At 45.0% G+C, this 22,135-nt stretch overlaps 1 protein-coding gene across 3 annotated transcripts in view; it reads left to right on the forward strand.

Annotated features, from left to right (window-relative positions):
* FECH (ferrochelatase) overlaps positions 1-16,555 on the forward strand; it is a 33,450-nt gene extending 16,895 nt beyond the window's left edge. For all 3 annotated transcript variants that reach the window (XM_080371797.1, XM_080371799.1, XM_080371798.1), the window contains one exon: positions 364-16,555. In XM_080371797.1, coding sequence (XP_080227923.1) covers positions 364-498 — 135 coding nt within the window. In that variant the 3' untranslated portion in view covers positions 499-16,555. The remainder of the gene's footprint in view (positions 1-363) is intronic.
* Positions 16,556-22,135: the final 5,580 nt, after the last annotated feature.

Genomic DNA, 22,135 nt, shown 5'->3' on the forward strand with positions numbered 1-22,135 from the left:
TGTGTTCAAGAATGAAAATGGAAAACCCTATATGTAATCTGTGTACCACAAAGTGTTTTCTTTTATGACTGTAGTGCTTTTTTTTGGTGTGTTTTGTTTTAAAGAAGTTCAGAAATTGGGTTTGACAAAAAAGAAAAAACTGGTTTGTATTCATTTGTAGTAATCTTTCAATGTAGTATTTCTCTTAAGATGTTTAAAGGCAGGATTTTCCCCTGAAGGCAAGGAGGGTAGTGCTTAAAATGTGTAGTGTGGTGGATACACAGTTTGGCCGTCTCACTAGTCAGTGTGGCACGTGTTAAAGCACTTTTATATTTTATGCACATAGGTTTGCTGACTTCTGATTCTTAATTAACTGTCTTTCAGGCTCTGGCAGACTTGGTCTGTTCACATATCCAGTCGAATGAAATCTGCTCAAGGCAGTTAACCCTCTGCTGTCCACTCTGTGTAAATCCCATCTGCAGGGAGACAAAAGCCTTCTTCACTAATCAGCCACTGTGATGGGCAGCCTAGGAGAGCACCCCGGATTATACAGGAAAATTGCCCTGGTGAAGCTGTGCAAAGGAAAGAAACCGCTTGACTAAACTCTCCTCTGTTACATGCTCACCAGACTGGTAGTCTCAGTGATGTTAACCTCATGTAACAGTAAGGAGAACGTGACTTTTTTGTTTTGGTTTTTTTCTTATGTTTTCTTTGTTTGAGAAGAGTTTGTAAAAAGTAGGGAAATAAGGGCATTTATCCTGCGAGATGTGAAACTATTTTGTTTCATCTGATTCTCATTGGGCTTGGCATGAGCCCGTAAGTATGCACTGAAAAACTTAAAAAAAAAAAAAAATCTACTAATTAGCTTCTGTTTCCTATGCAGGGATTTATTTGTATGCAATTTTGTTATGAGTGCATTAATTTCAGCTTTCCAGCTCAAGCATACAATTGTTTGTTTGGTTTATGCTTAAGGTACAGTTTAACCAGCATCATCACCGATTGTCTCTTGTGAGAGTGATTTTTCAGATGGGTTGGAAGATCAAGTGACTTCTGATGCTTTTTAAATAATGTGTATATTTTTTTAGAACATGAAGATAAGGCTTTGGTTTGTTTTGTTTTTTTTTTTCTCCTGCCAGAAACTTCTCATGAAAGTTTAGCTGGGATAGTGGAATGCACAAATTTGTCTACATTTTCTAGAAAAAAACACTCATTATCTACAGGAAAGCCTCTGGATTTGAAGGCCATAACATGAAAGGAATAAACCTGATGGGTGGCGCTGAAAAACATGCTTGGTTGAAACAAATTATCTGTTTTAAATCTAGCTGCTATCAGCAGCACGTTTGGGAACATGTTGGTTTATCCTTTAAGCCAAGTGGATTTTTAAAATTATTATTGAAAAGGGCTTTCTCTGTTTGGTTAAGTAAATTTAGGAAATCAGGCTTGCTCTCCAGAAGGTTTATAAATCTCTGTGCTTTCTACTGTGCCACGGTGCTGTGGTTTTTGTGGGATACTTGCGGAGGTACAATTGATCTAGCTTAATTGATGTTGTTTAAAACTGAGATCATAAGTCAGGAGTAATTTACATTGCAGATGCCCAAGAGCAGGCAGCCACACAGGCTGATGGCTGGGTGCTTATGCATACCTTTATCAAAAGCCAAATTTTGTCTGTTAGATTTTTGGCACTGACGTGGGCCGGGAGTATGCACTCATAAGCCAGCTAAACTTCTTGCTTGTTTTGGCAGGTGTTTGGGTGTGTCGGGACTGCTGAATCCACGCCTAAGTAGTGGTAGTTTTGTGGAGTGAAAAACTCTTTTTTTAGGGCAGTATTCCCTCACTGTCAGCACCAGGACTGGTGTCCAGGTTGGTCTTGGGATAGGAGGGGGCTTTTCTGAAAGGCTGGTCACTGCACAGCATGCCTGAGCTTGGCACTTGAAGTAGTTCAGGGCAGAAGTACTGCAGCACCTCAGTCGGTGGTCCTCTTGCGCAGGGACCTCTCCTCCTGGGTGGGACAAAGGAGGAGCAAAGCTGTGACAGTGTTCTGTGGGACTGAGCCATACGTGTATTAGTCCAGCTGTCGACTTCATGGATATAAATGTTTACTTTATGTAATTAGCACTGAAACGCCAGTACTTTGGCAATGCAGGTTGTTTTCTGTAAACTGATGATTCAGCTAATCGTGATATTTGAGAAGCAGATGCCATGCTGCTCAGACTGCTTTATTTGCTTATGTAATTATGAGGCTTGAATAGTTTGAACCTCTAATCTTTCAAGGATAGGGTTGTTTAAAAGAAGATGGGTCTCTGTTGGTATGACAGGTTTATCTGGTTCAAAGAATTAAACATGGGATACTAAAGAGATGGATGGATGTTGTGTTGAGCAGCCAGTGGGCCAAGTACTGCCATGGAGCGATCCAAGCCCTACTGCACAGCCTCGCCAGGGCCTGTGGCCTAATGTGTCATGAGAGTTGCTTGCCGTGTCTCCGCTGCCATACTGCAGCTTCCCACTGTGACTATGGTGAGACAGACTTAAATTCCTTCAGTGCCAGAACCTCCTATGTCACCGCTTTCCCTTGTTGCTTTAGCAGAAAGAAGTCTTCCTTGACCTTTCATACCTGTGCCTGTTTCAGTGGCAGGGAGCCAGAAGGTGGGACTTCTGTTCTCCCTTTCTCCCTTAATTTTTGGCCTCTGCTCGCTGCGTTGGTGGGGAAAAGGAACACTTGCTCTTGCTCAGGTGTAGGTAGGGTTAGCATGTGTTTGGAGGGGTGAAGTTTTCATGGAAAGCCTTTGAGTCAATGTCAAAAGAATAAAAATGTCTGCATTATGTCTGGGAAGGGAACACTGGCCTTATGTCTCTTGCTGGACAAAGAACTTTCTCTGTTCCCATTTCTCTGCTTGGCAGTGAAAACAGTCTGGTTTGTAAAATCTTCCTACCTATGCCTTTTTCCTACCAGCTGAAGGGTATACTGACCTTCAAATCCAGGTTGTGACCAGCACATTTGGAAGTGTGGCTGAAGCTGGAAGTGAAGGTTAACTTTGTATGAACATTGCGATACTATAAATATAGATTGGCTTTTTATTTCCATACTGGAAAGAGGACTGAAAATATTAGCCGGCACTAATTACAAGGCATTACATTTGTCCTCAGTAATCAAAGGTTTTTAAAATTCTTTTTAGTATGCTAACCACAAGTGAGGTAATTACTAAGCCTGTTGCTGCTCTTAGACCATAATGTAGAAATGATTTAATTTTTTAGCTTTTTGCAGATGGATCTCATCTCGTAAGAGTTGGTGGGGTTCTTCATTTTGCTGAACCTATCGTATAATACCACTTCATGCTATATAACACACATTATTTTGTCTTAGTGCAGCACCAGAAGCCTGTTGAAAAACTACCTGAGCAAGTTCACTAGCAGCTCTGCTTAATATTTTTAATAGAAATCAAGATAACAGTGAGACTGATAACAGTGGGAATTCTGCTGCCATTGAAATCTTCTAATCCTGGTCTTTCTGTTTAGGAGCATTAATGACTATGCTAACTGATAGTGGAATTCATTTGACTTTACTTCAGATTCTTCCAATCTATGTGCCAACATCTGAACTGGTCTCCTAGGTACTATTTCTGGTCAAAAGATTGTTTTAGTATGCGTTTTTGAGAAATTACTCATCTCTCAAAGCAGATGCCTGCAACGGGTTGGATGAGTTTCACTCTGTTGCTGCCTCTGCCCGTGAAGGGAGCATGGTGTGCTAATTTGGCAGTAGTTAGCTACATTGCGTGTCTAGTATGAGGAGAGATGAAACCCATCCATTTATGTGCCTTCTTCAGCACTCTGCCAGTGATCTGTAGCAGCTGCATTTGCAGTCTTGATCCTACAGTTAAGCATGCAGTTTGCTCCTCTGGCAGATGTTAATTTGGTGCTACTGACTTGGGAGCCAGTCTTGTCAGATCCCGAGCACTTTCTGCTCTGGTTGAATTGATTTGAGCATGTGGAAGTGTCAGCATCTGGGAGACTGTAGTCCTCAGGCAATAATCTAGTTTGATTTTTTTCATCATCAATTACACTTTTCTGCAGTACTTTATTTCATTTGCAAATGTTTACTATTTACATATGCCCTGACAAGAAGCAGCCGGTTGGAAGTGAGCTTAACTGATGTGTTGAAGCAGCATTGTGTCCCAAGATTTTGTTGGTACAAGCAGGGTCCTTAGGCTGGACTTGAGCAATGGAGGGTTGTGGGGACGGTGCAGTGTCACTGTTCCCTTGCCCAAGCTGCTTGGTCTTACTCGTGCTAGTACTGCATGCTGTTTGCAGTGCAGGCAGACAAACAGCTGCTCAACTGAGGCTGTGTCTGAAAATAGGAACGAGAACTGGGGAGTGAACTCTTCACACCAGTGCTCCCAGTGCTGTGGAGCCCTGGCCTGAGGATATTGATTGAAAAATAGAGGAGTTCAGAAGCAAAGCCCTTGGTGCCCTAAGGAAAAAAGGGGGAAGTAAAGGTGTTTGCAAATGGAATGTTTTGAAGGATTTGTTCATGATGAGGCTGTTCTGATTTAACTCTCTGCAATTTTGCTTTTTTCCTTTTTTTTTTTGTTTAGTTGAAGTTTTTCTCTTTTGGAATTTATAAAATCTTCCTCATTCCTGGCTGCGTTTTAGAAAATGTGATAGCTTCCAAAAGTGGTGCTCTAGTATTAGAAGGTGTGTGGATAGTGTCTGTGAGCTAACATCCTGTTACCCCTGGAGAAGAGGATGGTACAGTTGAGTCCAGTGGGGCTGGGATTTTCCTAGGGATATCTGAAAGCTCACTTTATTTTCCCTTTCTACCACACACAGAGAGTTGGAAATCAATATGACAAGATACAAGAAATAGAGAAGTTACTTTTATTTTTTAATGCCAGATGTGTACAAATACTTGCTTTTAGTCCAACATAGGTCTTTCAGATTGAACAAGGACTTCCATGTAATGTAACACAAAAAATTTGTATAACTTTACTGTGTATCATTTGCCATAAAGACGGAATTTCAATTAAATTTTTTGGAAGAAATAACTGAGCTGTGTGTCTTTAGTCAGAGCCCTTTATGATAGTATTTGATGTCCTCTATGTTCCTTCCCTTTTCTCTGCACGAGAAAGCAAAAGCATTTGGGCATACGCTGGGCAGCATTTTGATTTGGATTGGTAGTGAACGGTGAACTCTGATTCCCATTGTGCACGAGGGTTGCAAACCCTGGATGCCTGTGGAACGAAGCACCCAGGTGTGCACCAAACACTCCCACTGTGCATACGTCTCAGCCAAATCAAATTTGAATGCCCAGTCTGAGCAACCAGACCACTGTTACCTGGAGCAGGGCCTCAGCACCCACTGAGATATGCTGGCCTGGTCCTGCTGTGCCAAATGACTTGCTGAAGTAGCCAAGCTGTGGTGGGTCAGTCCCTTAAATTTTCCAAGGAAATAATGGCACTTCATCTCTCCGGGCTCGCAGTCCTTCAGGGTCAAGTGAGGCATGTGAAAAGGCAAAGTTTGCTAATGAAGTTTGTGAGTAGCAGCCTTTTTCTGAGCGTTTACACATGGTGTTGGAAACAGCTGTCCCCAGTAGTCAAAGCTGTTATTCTGCTCCCACAGAAGTGTCTGTACAGGTTTCTCTCAGCAGTTAGTACAGTGCTGGACGTGGTAATTTCATGCTGCCCTCACCTCCGTGACTTCCCACCTGGGCTAGCAAACCCCAATATCAGTTAAACTGGTCCCTTGGTGGAGGTGATGATTGCACAGCAAGGCTTTCACACGGGAACCTGCCCGCCTCTGGCTCACAGAACAGTGCCTTCAGCTGTAGTTTTCTGTATGAGGGGTCAAATCCAGCCTGAGCCTTTGTTTTGAAGGTGCAGGCTGTTCCTGTGTCTATGTGCGTGTTCAGGCTGGGGCGAGTTACGCCTCACCCTGCCTCCTTGGCTGTGCTGGGGCTGTCTTGCCCTGTGTCTGGGGCAATGCAAAGTGATGCTTCAGGGTGGGGAAGGGGGTATAAATGGGTGCGCATTTTGCAGTTTCCTCACGCTGAGGTCCAGCTACATGCTTGGAGGAGGTGTGGAATCCAGTGTCAGTCTGCTTTCTGTGAAAATGGGCTCAAGAAGAGGGCGAATAAAAGACTTGTGCTAGTTTTGAATCCCACCTGTGATTGTTAATTTATTCTATTATCTATTAACAGTCCCTAGGCAGCTTATTCTTGATGTTAAACATTAAGTGATTGATTGATTATTTTCTAGAACAGTGATGAGAGTTGTATACTTAAGCTGATCCATTAGTAAGCTCTCATTACTAGATTGCGATGGGGGAGAGCACCAAATGGATGGAAGATGGGGAGGATGAAGGGGAGCAGTGGTCTTCCTTTCTTTCCTTTGGTGTTTCAGTCAGTAGCTTTGCCATTTTGCATATAAGTGGAGATTTGGCTGGGCAGGCATGTCAGAGTTTAAGACATGGATGTCACTTCTGTTTGAATCCAAAAGAATCTCTTTAAGGCTGTGGAAGCATTGGCTTGCTCTCCCTTTAGAAAGTTACGGTAGGGTAAAGAATTGCATCAGTTAGCCTGTGGTGACCACCTGCCTGACGGCTTTTACCTTCCTCTCAAATGCAGCAGGAAGAGAGGAGCTCTGTGTTCAGCAGGAGCGACAGTCCCTCTGCTGCTGTTGGCAGAGAAACTGGGTTTGGCAATTTCTCACCCTGTGGTAAATCAGCTTGTTGCTGGTTTCTGCTGAGGTTCATATGGGGAACGGTGACCTCAGGGGGAGCTGCTCATGCCTCCGGGGCCGCAGGCAGGCTCCACACTGGGACTGGGAAGTAGCTGAGCAGTGGACAATGCTGTGGGCAGAGGCAGTCCAGGTGCACAGCGGCTGTGCAGGGTTGCATGACTCTGTTTTCCCTGAAACAAGGATAGGTATTTGTATTGGATAGGTGGGGTGTTCAGGTTGCAGGAGGATGAACATTCATGCCCTGTTAGCACTGGGTGACCTGAACTCCCTGCTACCCTGCAGCAACCCCTTAGGAACAAACCCAGCGTACCTGCTGCAAGTGTGTTTTCAGAGTCCAAGGAAACTGCCCGTATATTTGCAGTAACTGCAGAGGTAACGTGCCCACCTGCTTTCCTGGCTTGCTGCTTTCCTCAAGGCAGGCAGGCAGACCCTGAAACCCTGGCCAGCAGTGGGGCCATTGCACCTTTACACTCAGAATGGGCTGGTTGAAGGCTTAAACTGGTGTGTACCTCCTGCCTGGCTCAGACCTGTTGGAGCCATCCAGGCATGTACGTGCTGTGCTGGCCTTCATCCTCTGTGAAAAGTACCCATCTTTTAGCAGTACCACCCATGGTGTGCTAGGCAACTGATTTATTATAATTAATAACTTTCAAGCCCTCATGGGCAAGTTCTGCTTTTGCACATGGAGCACAAGGATTTGTAAATTTGGGCCAGGTCTAAACTCTGCCTTTTGTTTTCCTGCTAGATTTGTGCCTATCACTGAGTTTCAGGAAAAGGTTATTTCATTTGCATCCATTGGCCTGGCTGAATAGCGTCTTTTACGTGACTGCACAGAGATGGATCGTCTGGAGATAGACGGTCTCTGAGACATGTGGCCTTTCATCCCCTGGGCTCAGAGGCTGTGTCAGGAGTGGCTGCTCGGTGACATCTGAACCCCAAAGGCCAAGAGATCACAAGGCCATAATGTGGAGAGAAAGCACTAAAAGTGTCGCTACCATTGTCCTCAGAGGAGGGGACCATGCCTGCAATCACATTGTTCATGGGGCAGGAGAAAGGGCCAAATGTTGCAGGGGTGGGGATGCCCCACTGCGTTTTGTAATGCCTGATACCTGGCGGTGGCGGGTGTCTCTCACCCACCCCAAGGACGGCTGTGAGGACTCATTGCCTCCAGGACCAGACCCACCACCAAGGATGCGGAGTTCCAAGTCAAACCTTCGTCTCATTATCTTGATGTCAAAATACATTACCCAGAAAGTACTAAAGAGTGACATTACCTCCTGCTGATTTACGGCAAGGTTTCCAGGGTCTCTCAGAAATGCATGTGAAGACACATTTACACTCCCTAGTGGCGAGGAAAACCTGACACAGTGGCAGAGAGCAGAAATACTTCGGCAGGGCTGAAAGCATAACTGCTGTGCCTCCACTGCAGCACCTGGAAAAAGCCATTATAAATAGCAGCCTTTCCCCAGACAGTGCTCCCAGGCTGAGATGCTGGGGCACCTGATGCAGAACCAGAAAGGCTCTGAAAGATCTCAAACCACAGAGCAGATGGGTGCAGCTGAGAGGGAGAGGATGGATGAAACCTCCTCCCAGTAGCAGTGACTGAGGCCAGGCTGTGGGGCGGCTGCAGCGGTCTGGGGACCACCGGCGTCACTGGGCTTGTGCTGCAAGCGTGCAAACACATCCCTGGCAAAAGGGAGTCTGCCCAGGGTGGTGTAACGGCAGAGCTGTGTGTGAGCAGAGGGTTCTGCCCCAGGGGGTCAGCATTTGTGTTGATGTTTGAGGTAGTTTGCTCCTATTCATTTTGGCTGGGGTAAATAACTTGAAGTCAATATACCTACTCAAACAATTATGTCAGCATAACTGATCAGAAGACAGCCTGTTAAACTGCAGCGCTCGGCGTCTGTAACAGGTAGAGATAAACTGAAGATGTTAAGTGAGATTTTGGGATTATTGAGCCTATATGTATTGTAAGAAACTATGGACTAAGATATTGTTTATTAAGATTTATGTTAAGCATAATGTAAAGACTAGGCGCCAGATATCCAGAATGCCTCTTGTGAAAAATAAGATAACCGCCAGATGTTGCTTGTAAAAGAGAAGATAACCGCCAGACAGAAACAAGACAGAAGACCCCATATAAAGATATATGAGTAAGGGCTTAACACCTCCACTACTTCATGAACACGAAAGTAAAGTATAAAAAAGGACTGTTTAAACTGCTCAGGGCGGCAGTTGGCGGAGCGCAGACTCCCCTGCCGTCCAGCGCTGTCTTTGCTCATATTCTACTTGCTATAATTAATAAAATTTTAATTGGATTATGATCAATTGTGGTCTCAATTTATAACAATTTCTGGTGCCGTGACTCGGATAAGGAACAGTGGGCTTTGGTCCTCCGGGGGGGCGCCCCGCGGCATTTCGCGGCCCCGCGACCAACAGCTTACTCCAACCTTACCGACGAACCTAAATTCTAGAATAATGAGCAAAGGAGAAACCGGTAAAATCCCATAAAAATTCTGTGCACGGGAGTCCGGACGAAGACGCAGGACGCGTAAGTATATTGCGAATTTGTTCGCGGGTTTTGCCGTTCGGGCGGGATTGGGTTTCCTGGAATATAACGAGTGAGAGGTTCGATATACTGAACCAAGCGAGTGTGGACTCTTAAGTACTGCGTTTCCCATCTCCCGCGAGGGACTGGGCCAGGAACAAGGGGAGCGAGTGAGTGTGTGTTTGTGGATATTCCAGAAGATGGGGGCGAAGGGCAGCAAGCCTTCGACTCCCATGGGAAGGGTACCCACTGTACCTAAGAATACCCCTTTGGCATATATCTTAGACAATTGGAGATATTTCCCTGGAACCCTAGGGAAAGATAAGCAGAAAATGATAGAATATTGTACTAAGATATGGGGAGGGAAGAAGATTTCTAAAAATGTCTTTTGGCCAGTCTATGGGTCAGAAGAAGATTGGATAAGACAGCAATTAAACCTCTGGGTTAATAATAAAAAACCCCTTAACCCGGAGGAGAGTCAATATGCGGAGGTGTGGCTAGAAAGACCGGGAGCTAGACTTTACCCGCTGAATGAAATAAAAACTAAACAAAAGAAAAAGAAGGGAGAGTTAGACGAAACCCTTCTAACCCCCCCTCCTTACATTCCTCCTCCTGCTCCTGCAGAGGTCCCCAGAGCACCCACTCCCCCACCAGAGTCAGAACAAGAGTCTCCCCCTCTTCCTAGACGCGTAACTAGAAGTCAAAAAGGGGCAGCTCAGATGTACCCCCTAAGGGAAATGCCCATGGGGGGACCTCAACCTGTGATCGGATATATTTCTGTGCCTCTAAATTCGGCTGACCTACGAGATTTTAAAAGGACCGAGATGGGAAACTTAATTGAGGACCCACTCGGAGTGGCAGAAAGATTAAATCAATTTTTGGGACCAAATCTTTATACTTGGGATGAGATGCAATCTATCCTTGGTCAATTATTTACTACTGAGGAAAGAGATATGATTAGACGAGCAGGAATGAGACTGTGGGATGCTCAGCATGCCCAGGGACCCCAAGCAGATATTAAATGGCCACTTCAAAAACCTAATTGGGATAACCAGGATCCGGCGCATAGAACTCATATGCAGGACCTGAGAACTATAGTAATTCAGGGGATTAGAGAAGCAGTACCCCGTGGCCAAAATATCAATAAAGCATTTAATGAAATGCAAAAGAAAAATGAGAGCCCCACTGAGTGGCTGGAACGACTGAGGAAAGCCCTTCAGCTGTACTCTGGGGTAAATCCAGACGACCCTTTAGGGCAAGCGCTCCTCAAAACTCAGTTTGTGGCAAAATCATGGGAAGATATCAGAAAGAAGATTGAAAAGTTAGAAGACTGGCAGAATAGAGGGTTGGATGAATTATTGAGGGAAGCTCAGAAAGTTTACGTAAGGCGGGAAGAAGAGAGCAGCAAGCGACAAATAAAAATGATAGTAGCAGCAGTCAGAGAGGATCACAAAGGGCGAACTGGTGAACACAGATCCGCTGGAACAAAACAAGGGAACGTAATAGTAAAAAAGGAACAGAGATATTGTTTCTACTGTGGAAAGAAGGGACATATAAAAAAGAATTGCAGAGAAAGGATCAGGGATGAGGAAATATTGAAAACGGAATAGGAGAGTCAGGGGCTTTATATTTTAGGGGACCGGAGTCATCATGAGCCCTTGATAAAATTAAAAATAGGACCCCATAAACAAGAGTTCACCTTTTTAGTAGACACTGGAGCTGAGAAATCAACTATTAAGCAAATACCTGAGGGATGTAAAGTTTCCCCTGAAAAAGTACAAGTAATTGGGGCAAAAGGAGAACCCTTTAAAGTAAACAAAATCAAAAATGTGGTATTCGAAACTGAAAATAAATTTGGAATGGGTGAACTCTTGCTCGTCCCTGAAGCAGAATTTAATCTGTTAGGACGAGATTTAATTGTTGAATTGCAATTAGAAATTAAAGTAAAAAATCAAGAGCTAACAGTATTTGCTTATCCTTTGACAGTGGATGATCAAAAACAAATTAACCCTGATGTCTGGTACTCTCCGGACACAATTAGTAGACTGGAAATCCCACCAATTAAAATCCAAATTTCCGAACCCCACATACCTGTGAGGGTAAAGCAATATCCCATATCCCTAGAAGGACGGAGGGGATTAAAACCAGAAATTGATCGATTGTTAGCACATGGAATCTTAGAGCCTTGTATGTCACCCTTTAACACTCCCATTCTGCCTGTAAAGAAACCAAATGGGAACTATCGGCTCGTACATGATTTAAGGGAAATAAACAAAAGAACTATCACCCGGTTCCCTGTAGTAGCAAATCCATACACCCTACTAAGTAAGCTAGGACCCCATAAATCCTGGTATAGTGTGGCTGATTTAAAGGATGCCTTTTGGGCCTGTCCACTGGCAGAAGAATGCCGTGATTATTTTGCCTTTGAATGGGAAGACATAGAGACAGGCCGTAGACAGCAATTAAGGTGGACCGTGCTCCCCCAAGGGTTCACTGAGTCCCCTAATCTGTTTGGACAGGCCCTGGAAGAGCTCTTAAAAGAATACCAGGTACAAACGGGAAACGTGCTGTTACAGTATGTAGATGATCTGCTTATAGCAGGAAATAATAAGGAGGATGTAAGAAAAGAAAGCATTCGACTCCTAAATTTTCTTGCACAAAAGGGCCTACGGGTATCGCAAGAAAAGTTACAATTTGTGGAGGAAAAAGTGAAATATTTGGGGCATTATTTGTTTAACGGCAAGAAGATATTAGATCCAGAGCGCATTAAAGGAATTCTGGAATTACCTATGCCTGTCACTAAGAGGCAAATTCGGCAGGCATTAGGGCTATTTGGGTATTGTAGGCAATGGATAGAAAACTACAGCTTTAAAGTTAAATTCTTATATGAACAACTGTCTAAAGACAAAATACCCAAGTGGACCCCTCAGGATCAAGAGCAGTTTGCCAGTCTCAAAAGGGAGCTAAGTCAAGCACCGGTTTTAAGCCTCCCAGATTTAAAGCGGCCATTCCATTTATTCGTTAACATACATGAAGGAACGGCATTCGGAGTATTAACTCAGAAATGGGCAGGACAAAAGAAACCGGTGGCATACTTATCAAAGCTGTTAGACCCTGTGAGCAGGGGTTGGCCGAGTTGTTTACAAATTATTGTTGCTGCTGCCTTATTACTTGAAGAAACGAATCGTATTACCTATAATGGAGAAGTTGTCCTATATGCACCTCATAATATAAGGGGGGTACTTCAACAAAAAGCAGAAAAATGGCTTACAGATAGCCGACTGCTAAAGTATGAGGGAATACTCATAGAATCTCCAAAACTATCCCTAAGGACTATCAAAGCGGTTAACCCTGCAGAATTTTTATACCCAGGGGAAAGTACTGAGTTAGTACATAATTGTCTTCAAACAATTGAACAACAGACACGCATTAGACCAGACTTAGAAGAAGAAGAACTACAATGTGGAGAAGTACTATTTATAGATGGGTCATCACGAATAGTGGAAGGTAAACGATTGTCTGGATATGCCATCATTAAATCAGAGAAAGGAGAATTTAAGACAATAGAATTGGGCCCCCTAAGTGCCAGCTGGTCGGCTCAAGCCTGTGAGCTGTATGCATTGTGGAAAGCATTAGAGTCACTGAAGGGAAAGGATGGAACTATATATACAGACTCACGCTATGCGTACGGAGTAGTACACACTTTTGGGAAAATATGGGAGGAAAGAGGATTCGTTAACTCACAGGGAAAAGAACTGATACACCCAGAATTAATTCGGCGAGTTCTGGGGGCATTAAAAATGCCAAATAAAATAGCAGTTGTACATATAAAGGGACACCAGCGAGGTACAAGTTACCAAGTTAGGGGAAATAATGCAGCTGATACAGAAGCAAAACGAGTGGCAGGCAATTATAGTACGATTTTAACTATACAACAAATACCTGTTAGTAAAAATTTGAGGTTTGAGTCTGCAGAAAAGGAAAAACTAGAACAAATGGGAGCTAAGGAACAGGATGGTAAGTATATATTGCCAGATGGGAGAGAAGTTTTACCAAAGGGCATAGCACTCGAAATATTTTCAAAAATACACAGTAAAACACACTGGGGAACCCAGGCGTTAGTTGATCATTTTAATCAACTGTTTGCCTGTATAGGTGTATATAATGTAGCAAAAGCAGTTACAGCAGCCTGTGAGACCTGTCAAAAAGTAAACCGAAACAACATGAGGCAAAAACCTCTTGGAGGACGTTCCCCAGCATACAGACCCTTTTCACACATGCAGGTGGATTTTACTGAATTACCTAGGGTAGGGCGTTACAAATATCTCTTAGTACTGGTAGATCATTTAACCCATTATGCTGAGGCTTTTTCTACCTCCAGGACAACAGCTAACCAAGTTACTAAAGTGTTACTTGAACACATTATACCTCGATATGGAGTACCTGAGGTAATCGACTCAGACAGAGGAAAACACTTTGTGTCAAAAATTGTTAAAGATCTAACAGAAAGCTTGGGTATTAAGTGGGAATACCATACGCCATGGCATCCACAAAGTTCGGGAAAAGTTGAAAGGATGAATGGGGAAATCAAAACTATTCTAACTAAATTAATGATAGAAACCAAATTATCATGGATTAAGTGCCTACCCATGGCACTATTAATTCTCAGAACTAGACCCCGAGCGGATGTGGGAATATCAGCATTCGAAATGGTGTATGGAATGCCCTATAGAATTGAAAGCCCACAAACAAATATTTTAATTCGTGATCGTGTGATTAATGAATATGTTTTACAATTAGCAGAACATCGTAACAAGCTTTGGGAACGCGGACTGATTGTGCAACGACCCCCGTTGGACTTAAAAATTCATAATCTTAAACCTGGGGACTGGGTATTGGTTAAAACGTGGAAAGAAGAAACCCTAAAACCCAATTGGGAGGGACCTTATCTTGTTTTACTTACAACAGAAACAGCTGTCTGGACTGCTGAGCGTGGATGGACTCATGCCAGTCGCATTAAAGGCCCAGTGACGAGACCCCACTGGAAAGTAATTAGTACACCAGGTGACACCAAGATAACATTGAGAAGATAAAGTTATGATAGAGATTTTACTTGATTATTTTGACGCATTACCTTTTGGTATAAAGTGTGTATTGTTGTTTATATTTGCTATAGTTATCTCGCTTTTTATCTATTATATATGGAAATGTAAGAAGTGTAATTGCTAAGCTCATGCAGCCACATGATATATGCATTTTGGATATACGAATTAGGTGTAATAATTTGAACTGCAATTGTTATCCATTTGCTTATTTTAAATGTAAGGTATGCCAGGGTAAATGGTGGACACACTGTGAATTCGGATACTCTCCGGCAGGAGTTTGCACACAGTGTTGGAAAAAATTCAAAGAGCTCTCACTAAGTGGAGACTAAAACAATTAGAGTCTAAAAAAAAAAAAAAAAAAAAAAAAATTATTCGGGAATCCCAAAAGTGGTGGGAAATTTTTGCTAAAGGAATAAACCCTCAATATTATTGTTACCACTCCAACCAGTCCCCCTTTATAGCTGAAATCTTGGCTATAAAATGCAGAAGGGAAGTACAAACCGTGTTTTGCTTTGCCCCATTAGTTAAAAGCTGCAAAGTAGGAAGCCTATATAAACAGGCAGAAAGCCTGAAGCAGCTGTTCTCCTGAAGAATTCCCTTGCTGCCGTGAAGATGATACACCCCGTGGCTCGAAGCAACCGAGTCGACGGGCAAGGCAGAGGAGGAACAAACTGTGGAGAAAAGAACCAGAACAATGGGACACTAAAGCAACAATGGCCGAACTTCCCCAGGACTGGTAAAAATATACTTAAATTGGCAAAATTGATAGACACCTTTTTTCCTGGTATACTGTTAGTTTTGTTATTGATAATAACCAAAGCAAAAGGAGGAAACCCACATGAACCATTTAAGTGGGAACTAATATCTTGGGAAGGAACGAAAACAATAGCCACTTTTAGCAACCCAGGGCCACCTGAATTCGTAGTGAAACTTTGTGATTTAGTACCAATACCTTGTGAAAAAGGACCTCCATTTTATTTATGCCCGGCCTCTGGACAGCCTTACTGTCATTATCCCGGACACTATTATTGTGGTTATTGGGGATGTGAGACAATAGCCTCGGGCTGGACAGTAAAGGCTCCTGATAAATATATAAAAGCAACCTGGACTCCTAACGGATGTGTACCTGAACAAACAGGTGTAGATCTTACAGGTCTGCGTGACGTGGATTATGTAGCTCCACGTAACAAGAAAGTCTGTACTCACATCAAATTTCAAGTATTGCATCCCCTAGAAGACGAATGGTTGGTAGGACGAACATGGGGAATACGTGTCTATGCAGGAATTCCTAAAGATTGGGGAGGGCATTTTCTCATAAGAAAAATTAAAATACCACATGATTCACTCCCTGTTGGGCCGAATAAAGTATTGAATTCACCCACTTTTCCTAAGAAAAAGATTGTCCCCACAAGTGTTACAACCACTCGTCCAAATTCCCTATCAGTAACAGATAGAACAACTAATGACACAGTGACTGAGTCCTCTTTAGTTAGGGATTCAGGAGTGTCAGAATCCAAAGACCCCTTATGGGATTTAATGCAAGCCTCTTATCGTACCCTTAATGAAAGCAAACCAAATTTAACTAAGGAATGCTGGTTATGTTACAATGTTAGACCACCATATTTTGAGGCAATCGGAATACCAGATAGGATTCAATGCTCTAGTGGTTCAAACCCACAAGAATGTCCATGGGATGACCAGAAGAACCATACGCAAGGAATTACTATTCAATTAGTAACAGGTCAAGGAAAATGTATAGGTACAGTGCCCGAAAAATATCAGTCTTTGTGTAATCAAACAATCACTAAAGTTAACATAAAGAAACATAAGAATCAAAATGACAAATGGGCTATCCCAACACCAGGAGCTAAATGGGTTTGTTCAGACATCGGAGTAACGCCTTGCCTATCCCTAAACGTGTTTAATCAATCTCAGTTTTGTGTACAGGTGATTATTGTTCCTCGTCTGATTTATCACACCTCTGAGGAGGTGTTACGCCACTTTGAAGGAGACCTGAACAGACAAAAACGAGAGCCAATTACAGTGGTAACCCTAGCTACACTGCTGATAGCGGGCGGAGTTGGAGCAGGTACAGGCATAGCCTCCCTAGTAAAAGGTCAGGAATTACAAAGTTTGCAGATGGCTGTAGATGAGGATTTAGCAAAAATAGAACAATCTATCCAAAATTTAGCCACTTCAGTAAAGTCTTTATCAGAAGTAGTGCTGCAAAATAGAAGAGGATTAGATCTATTGTTTTTAAAGGAAGGAGGGTTATGTGTAGCTCTTAATGAAGAATGTTGTTCTTTTGCTGACCATACGGGAGTAGTCCAGGACACCATGTCTGAACTCCGGAAAAGGTTAGATCAACGTAAGAAAGATCGTGAGGTGGGCAGGTCATGGTATGAAAACTGGTTTAATGTTTCACCTTGGCTAAATACTTTGTTGTCTGCTTTAGCAGGACCGCTTATTATATTGATTCTGGGACTTATATTTGGGCCTTGTATATTACGCTATATTTTACACTTTATTAGAGAACGATTTGACATAGCTAAATTGCTTATTTTAACTATGAAGTCTAGGGAAAAATATAAGAGTGTATCTATTAATGAGGATGAAGATTGTTGCGAATGTGTTATGCCACGTGAAAATTGTGCCTATTGTAATTGTGAGGTATTACCTTGTGAGTGTTATGATAAATGTTGGGATTGTGGAAAAAGGTTTATTTGCAGTGCCGAGAATGAAAGTAGTGTCTAATAAACAATAATAGGATAAAAAGAAAAAGGGGGGATTGTAAGAAACTATGGACTAAGATATTGTTTATTAAGATTTATGTTAAGCATAATGTAAAGACTAGGCGCCAGATATCCAAAATGCCTCTTGTGAAAAATAAGATAACCGCCAGATGTTGCTTGTAAAAGAGAAGATAACCGCCAGACAGAAACAAGACAGAAGACCCCATATAAAGATATATGAGTAAGGGGTTAACACCTCCACTACTTCATGAACACGAAAGTAAAGTATAAAAAAGGACTGTTTAAACTGCTCAGGGCGGCAGTTGGCGGAGCGCAGACTCCCCTGCCGTCCAGCGCTGTCTTTGCTCATATTCTACTTGCTATAATTAATAAAATTTTAATTGGATTATGATCAATTGTGGTCTCAATTTATAACATGTATGATTCAGAGTAATGGTATCTCATGTTATCCTGCCAAACAATGTCACGTTTCCCATCAGCGTGGCTCTGCCTTGTTGTGTTGGGTCGAACTGCAGCTGCTACAACAGGCACAGAGTGGTCAAACTCAGGAAGATGGGCCAGAAAGCGTGTTTCTGTAAAATCACTGGAAATGCTCTGACACAATGTGAAGTGGGCTTAGGATATGCAGTGGGGACAGATGGGACTTAAGTGAGCGGTAAATAATGTCCTGATGTCCCCCACAAATGTGTTTGCTAGTTGCATCCAGGGATTTAATCAAGAGCCAGGTTGATGCCTGCTGAATCCAAGGGGCTCTTCCCATGCCACTGGGCTACGGCCAGACCCTGGGGTGATGAGGAACGTGGTTTCAGATGATGGCAAAGGGGTATTGCAGGTGTTGAGCTCTTTCCTTCCCGTGGCTTTACGGTCAGGGTGGAGTCAGGATTGCAGGAAATAAACCCCCAAGCTCGGTAGTTTCAAACAAGTCTTTGCTTAGAGTCAGCGTATTTGTATACCCTCCCTCCAACATGGATGCTCACATGGGAGAAAAATGCTGCTTTCAAAAAAAGGAAAAAAAGGAGGATGCGGTGGCCTGATAGCACATCCCTGGGCTTTTGCTGTCCATCTTCTCTAGCAAACTCTGTTTGTTTTGTCAGGCTCTGTGTTCTGTCCAGGTCCCTTCAAAAGATGCCTGAGGCAACTCTGCATAGAAACATGTTTTCCGTACTCCTCATTTCTGCAGGAAAATGCCCTCCATTTGGCACAGAGGCAGCGTGTTGTGCAAATGCCCTGCTCCACACTAGTTCCTTCCTGGTGCTCCCAGCGTCGATGCCTCCCTGGTGATGACTGAAAAGCTTGCCTGCAGAACAACAAGGTCTGTCAGCAGATTATTAGAAATTGAGGGGGACCTCCATGTGAGCTTGCTTTGTGGTGTGGTGATCTGCTCTGATGGATGAAGTCAGCATTAATCCACTGCCGCTTGCCTGGGAGATACTTTGCTGCCAGCGTGGTGTGAGCACCGTCCCTGCCCAGAGACCAAACGAGGACCAACGGTGCCAGCCAGGAGCAGACAGCAGGGAGGTGATGTGAATTGTAACCTCCAGAAAGACCATCAGTGCTTAATAGAAATCCATGATACCAACTGGCATGAAAGCAGTGCTGCAGTCAGCCCAGGTCAGCTCTAGGCTGTACAACATGCTGTGGAGGTGAGAAGGCAAAGCAGTTTCGGGTCTGAGGAGTGGAGAAGACTGCTATATGCACAGCTGAATCGGAGGGTCCCTGGAGAGGCTTTGGGAGCTTGTACAGGAGTGGTGGGCACCAGGATGGCATTGGCAGCCATGGCAAACCACCCTGAATCGAACTGAACAGCTGAGTAGGCATGGCAGGATTTGTGATTCATAGTGAAGTTGCTGCGACCAGCTGCTCTGGCAGAGAGGATGGTTGCTCCCTCGGTTAGCAGCTCCCTCAGTTAGCAGTCTGGGAATAATTTACTGTTCACTGGAGACCTAGTAGCCCAGAATGGCTTTAAAGTGAGACTGCAGCTTCTCAGCCATAGAAGCGTGAGGACAGCTATGCTTCTTCAAATGGTGCCTGGCAGAGCCGTGGGAGAGCTGCAGCTCCTGCCCAGTGTCGCCACCAGAGCCCAGCTGTGCCAGTGCTGCAGAAAGGAAGGCAGGAAGGGCCCCAGAGAAAGGAGTTGCTCCTTGAATTCAGCACTGGGAAAACAGCCAGCTCCCAAGGGATGACCTACAGGTTTGGATGCTGGCTTTTGGCGTAAGTTGGTGTGTGACGTGCTAGAGAGTGCAAGAAGTACCGTAATGGCAGTTGGCACTTTAAAACATCTTGTTAGAATGTCTGCGTGTGGTGCATGCGTGCCCGAGGTCACATGGAGTGTGTCCCAGCTGCGCAGGGTGACCTGGCGGGTGCTGTGCCTGCAGGTCGTGCCTCTGAAGGCGCCAGGACGTGGGGTCTTTGGGAGAGCCCTGAGCCAGTCCCTTCACCTTGGGTGGGTGCCAGCAGCCTGGGCCACCCTGCGGGGCCGGGGCAGGTGGGCTACCGGCTGGCAGATTCTCTCCGGAGTTGATGGGGAGTGATGGAGAGGGAGCTGTTGTGCAGAATCCAGAGCCCTCAGCCAGTCTTCCTCTGTCATTCTTAAGGATGATCCATAGTGTAGTGAACATCACCCACAACTGAGGCCTAATTATCTTTCTCAAGTGAGTGCACAGCATTTCCCAGGAAGTCTTAAATGAGCACTTAAGCTGTAGTGCTCCGGAGTGCAGCGCTGTGGCTCCCGGCGTGGCTCTGCATCCCGCCACACGTGGGGCTCTTCACAGCCAACTCCCACAAGCACTTTTATCACAGAGTTATTAGGCCATTATGGTCTACGATTGTCTTTTACTGCCTTTGATTTCTTCTGTTGTCAGGCGTGAGGAAAGTGATGTGTAATATGAGCCAAAGTGTTCTTGTTTGTGTTAATCTACTGTTTTAATATATTATGGCTTCCTGCCATTATGCCTTTCTGAGATGCACCCTGGAGTCACTGGCAGAGGTTTTGTATGTGCAGAAGCTGAAAGGCATTTTTCCAGTGGGTACATCTTGTGATAGGCAAAGCTAATCTTCAGGTTTTATCCTCTGTGCGTGTGTGTGCATTGACACTGGTTGTTTCCACTTGAATGTTGACAGTCTCACTGTGGTGTCCCGCCACGCTGCCGATCGCAAGTGTTTTTTCCTCCGGGTTGTTTTGCTTAAGCACCTCCATGCCATGTGTGCTAAAAATACATATCAGTGGTGTTGCAAAAGCTTCTGCTCTTTTCCCCCAGAAGAAAGCTGGTGTCCATGTAACGATGCTTTGTAATGGGGTGCAGCTTACCCTGCATGCTGGCTTCCAGGCTTTTCCCCTTGGGAATCCCTGCAAGGCTTCAAATTGTGCTGAGCACTTAGATCAGAAAAGATGGCAACACTGTAAGTTAAAAACCCCATTGCCAGCATTTCATCTGCAGTCAGGAAGGACCTGTGCCACCATCACTGCAGGGTCCGACGCAGCACATCGTTGCTGTCAGGTTCAGCCTGATGGATGCACTGCCGTCCCCGCACTGCCTGCCTGAGGAAGTGGGGGGGAGCGTGGTGCCTGCTGCCCTGGTGTGAGTGGGGGCAAGCCGTCGGGAGCACCCCGGGCTCCCCACCATGCGCTGCAGAGCCCAGCTCAGGGGGCACAGCAGATGGCCTGGCCACCCTGGGGGGCTCCTGCATCCCTGTGATCTAAGTGCTGTGATTTGGTGTGTTGTGGGGTTTTTTTAACGTTGATGACAAAACTTGAGGGGTTTTTAAAACATTTTAACCTGGAATAAACACGCTGGCAGGTTAAAAACCAGCAAGTCAAGGGGAATTCACAGGAGCGAGCTGCTCCAACAGGCACGGCTCAGGGAAGCTGCTCCCCTCACCATGGGGTGAAGTCTGCCCTGCACCTTGCCGTGGATGTCACAACCTGGCCCTGCAAAAAGCCAGGAGAGAGCAGCAATTCTTGTCCCGGGAGGCTTCCAGCTCTGCCAGCCGGTGGAGGGGAACGGGAAAGCCAGAGTCGGGAGATGGAAGCAGCTCTGCTCTGGGGACACTGCTCCAGCCACCGCAGCTCCTGTGCTGTCTGCCCCGACTTGTGAGGAGGAGCGGGATGACAGTGTGTGAAGAAAAAGTGCAGCTGTTTACGCCCTTTGGGGCTCATGCTGGTGTGTTTTTGAGGCCCACACTTGACTCAAACATAAACCAATAAACTGAGGTGGGTGAAGAAGAGTCTCACACAGGTGGTATGGCCAGGGGCTTCCACCTGAACAATGGGAGGCACCAGAACATCGAATCCTCATGGAGTTCCTCGGCTGAGCACAGCCACTTCTGTGTCCCCTAGATGCGTGTTGCTGCATGCACTGGGGACCTGGCTGCGGCTGCTCATCAGACAAGGATGCTTTGGCAAATCTGCCAGGCACTGGGCTGGATCACCCAGTGTGCTGGGTCAGTGGGTGATGCCCAGTGCTGACAGCACCGCTCATTGCTTCGGCACAGCCCGGTGTGCACCAAGGCCAGTGGCTTCAGTGTCAGCGCAGGTGGCACCGGCAGAGCCAAAGGTGTCCCTTCACCTGGGGCGGGCTCTGCAGTTACAGCATTTGCAGGAGAAGCTGAACAGTGTGCCATGCCGGTACAGCATTGCAGCCCAGCTGAAACCCTGCCACGTGCTTGGTTCATCCTTCAGCTTTTTGTCAGCTTAATGAAATGGTCCCATTTCCTTCTTCCAGATGTGCCCACTGCTAAGTGCCTGGAAAATGCGTTCCCCAGGGAATGATTCTGCAAGTGAGATGGAAATGACCTAGCATGGGCTTCATTATTCTCAGTATCATCGCTTTTATCTTTTTGCTCTTAAGGTGTCTTTACCCTCCCAGTGGTCAGTGACCCTCCTGGCCTTCCCTGAGGCCAGCAGCCATCCTGGTGGCACTGGCTGCCGTGGTCCTCACCACTGCCTTCTCCCAGTGTGGGCCCCCCTGCCAGGGCTGTTTGCTACCCACGGCTGGAGCCCAGAGCTCTGCATGGGGAGGG

Source organism: Falco punctatus (assembly GCF_963210335.1).
Source record: "Falco punctatus genome assembly, chromosome: Z".
Taxonomy (NCBI): Eukaryota; Metazoa; Chordata; class Aves; order Falconiformes; family Falconidae; genus Falco; species Falco punctatus.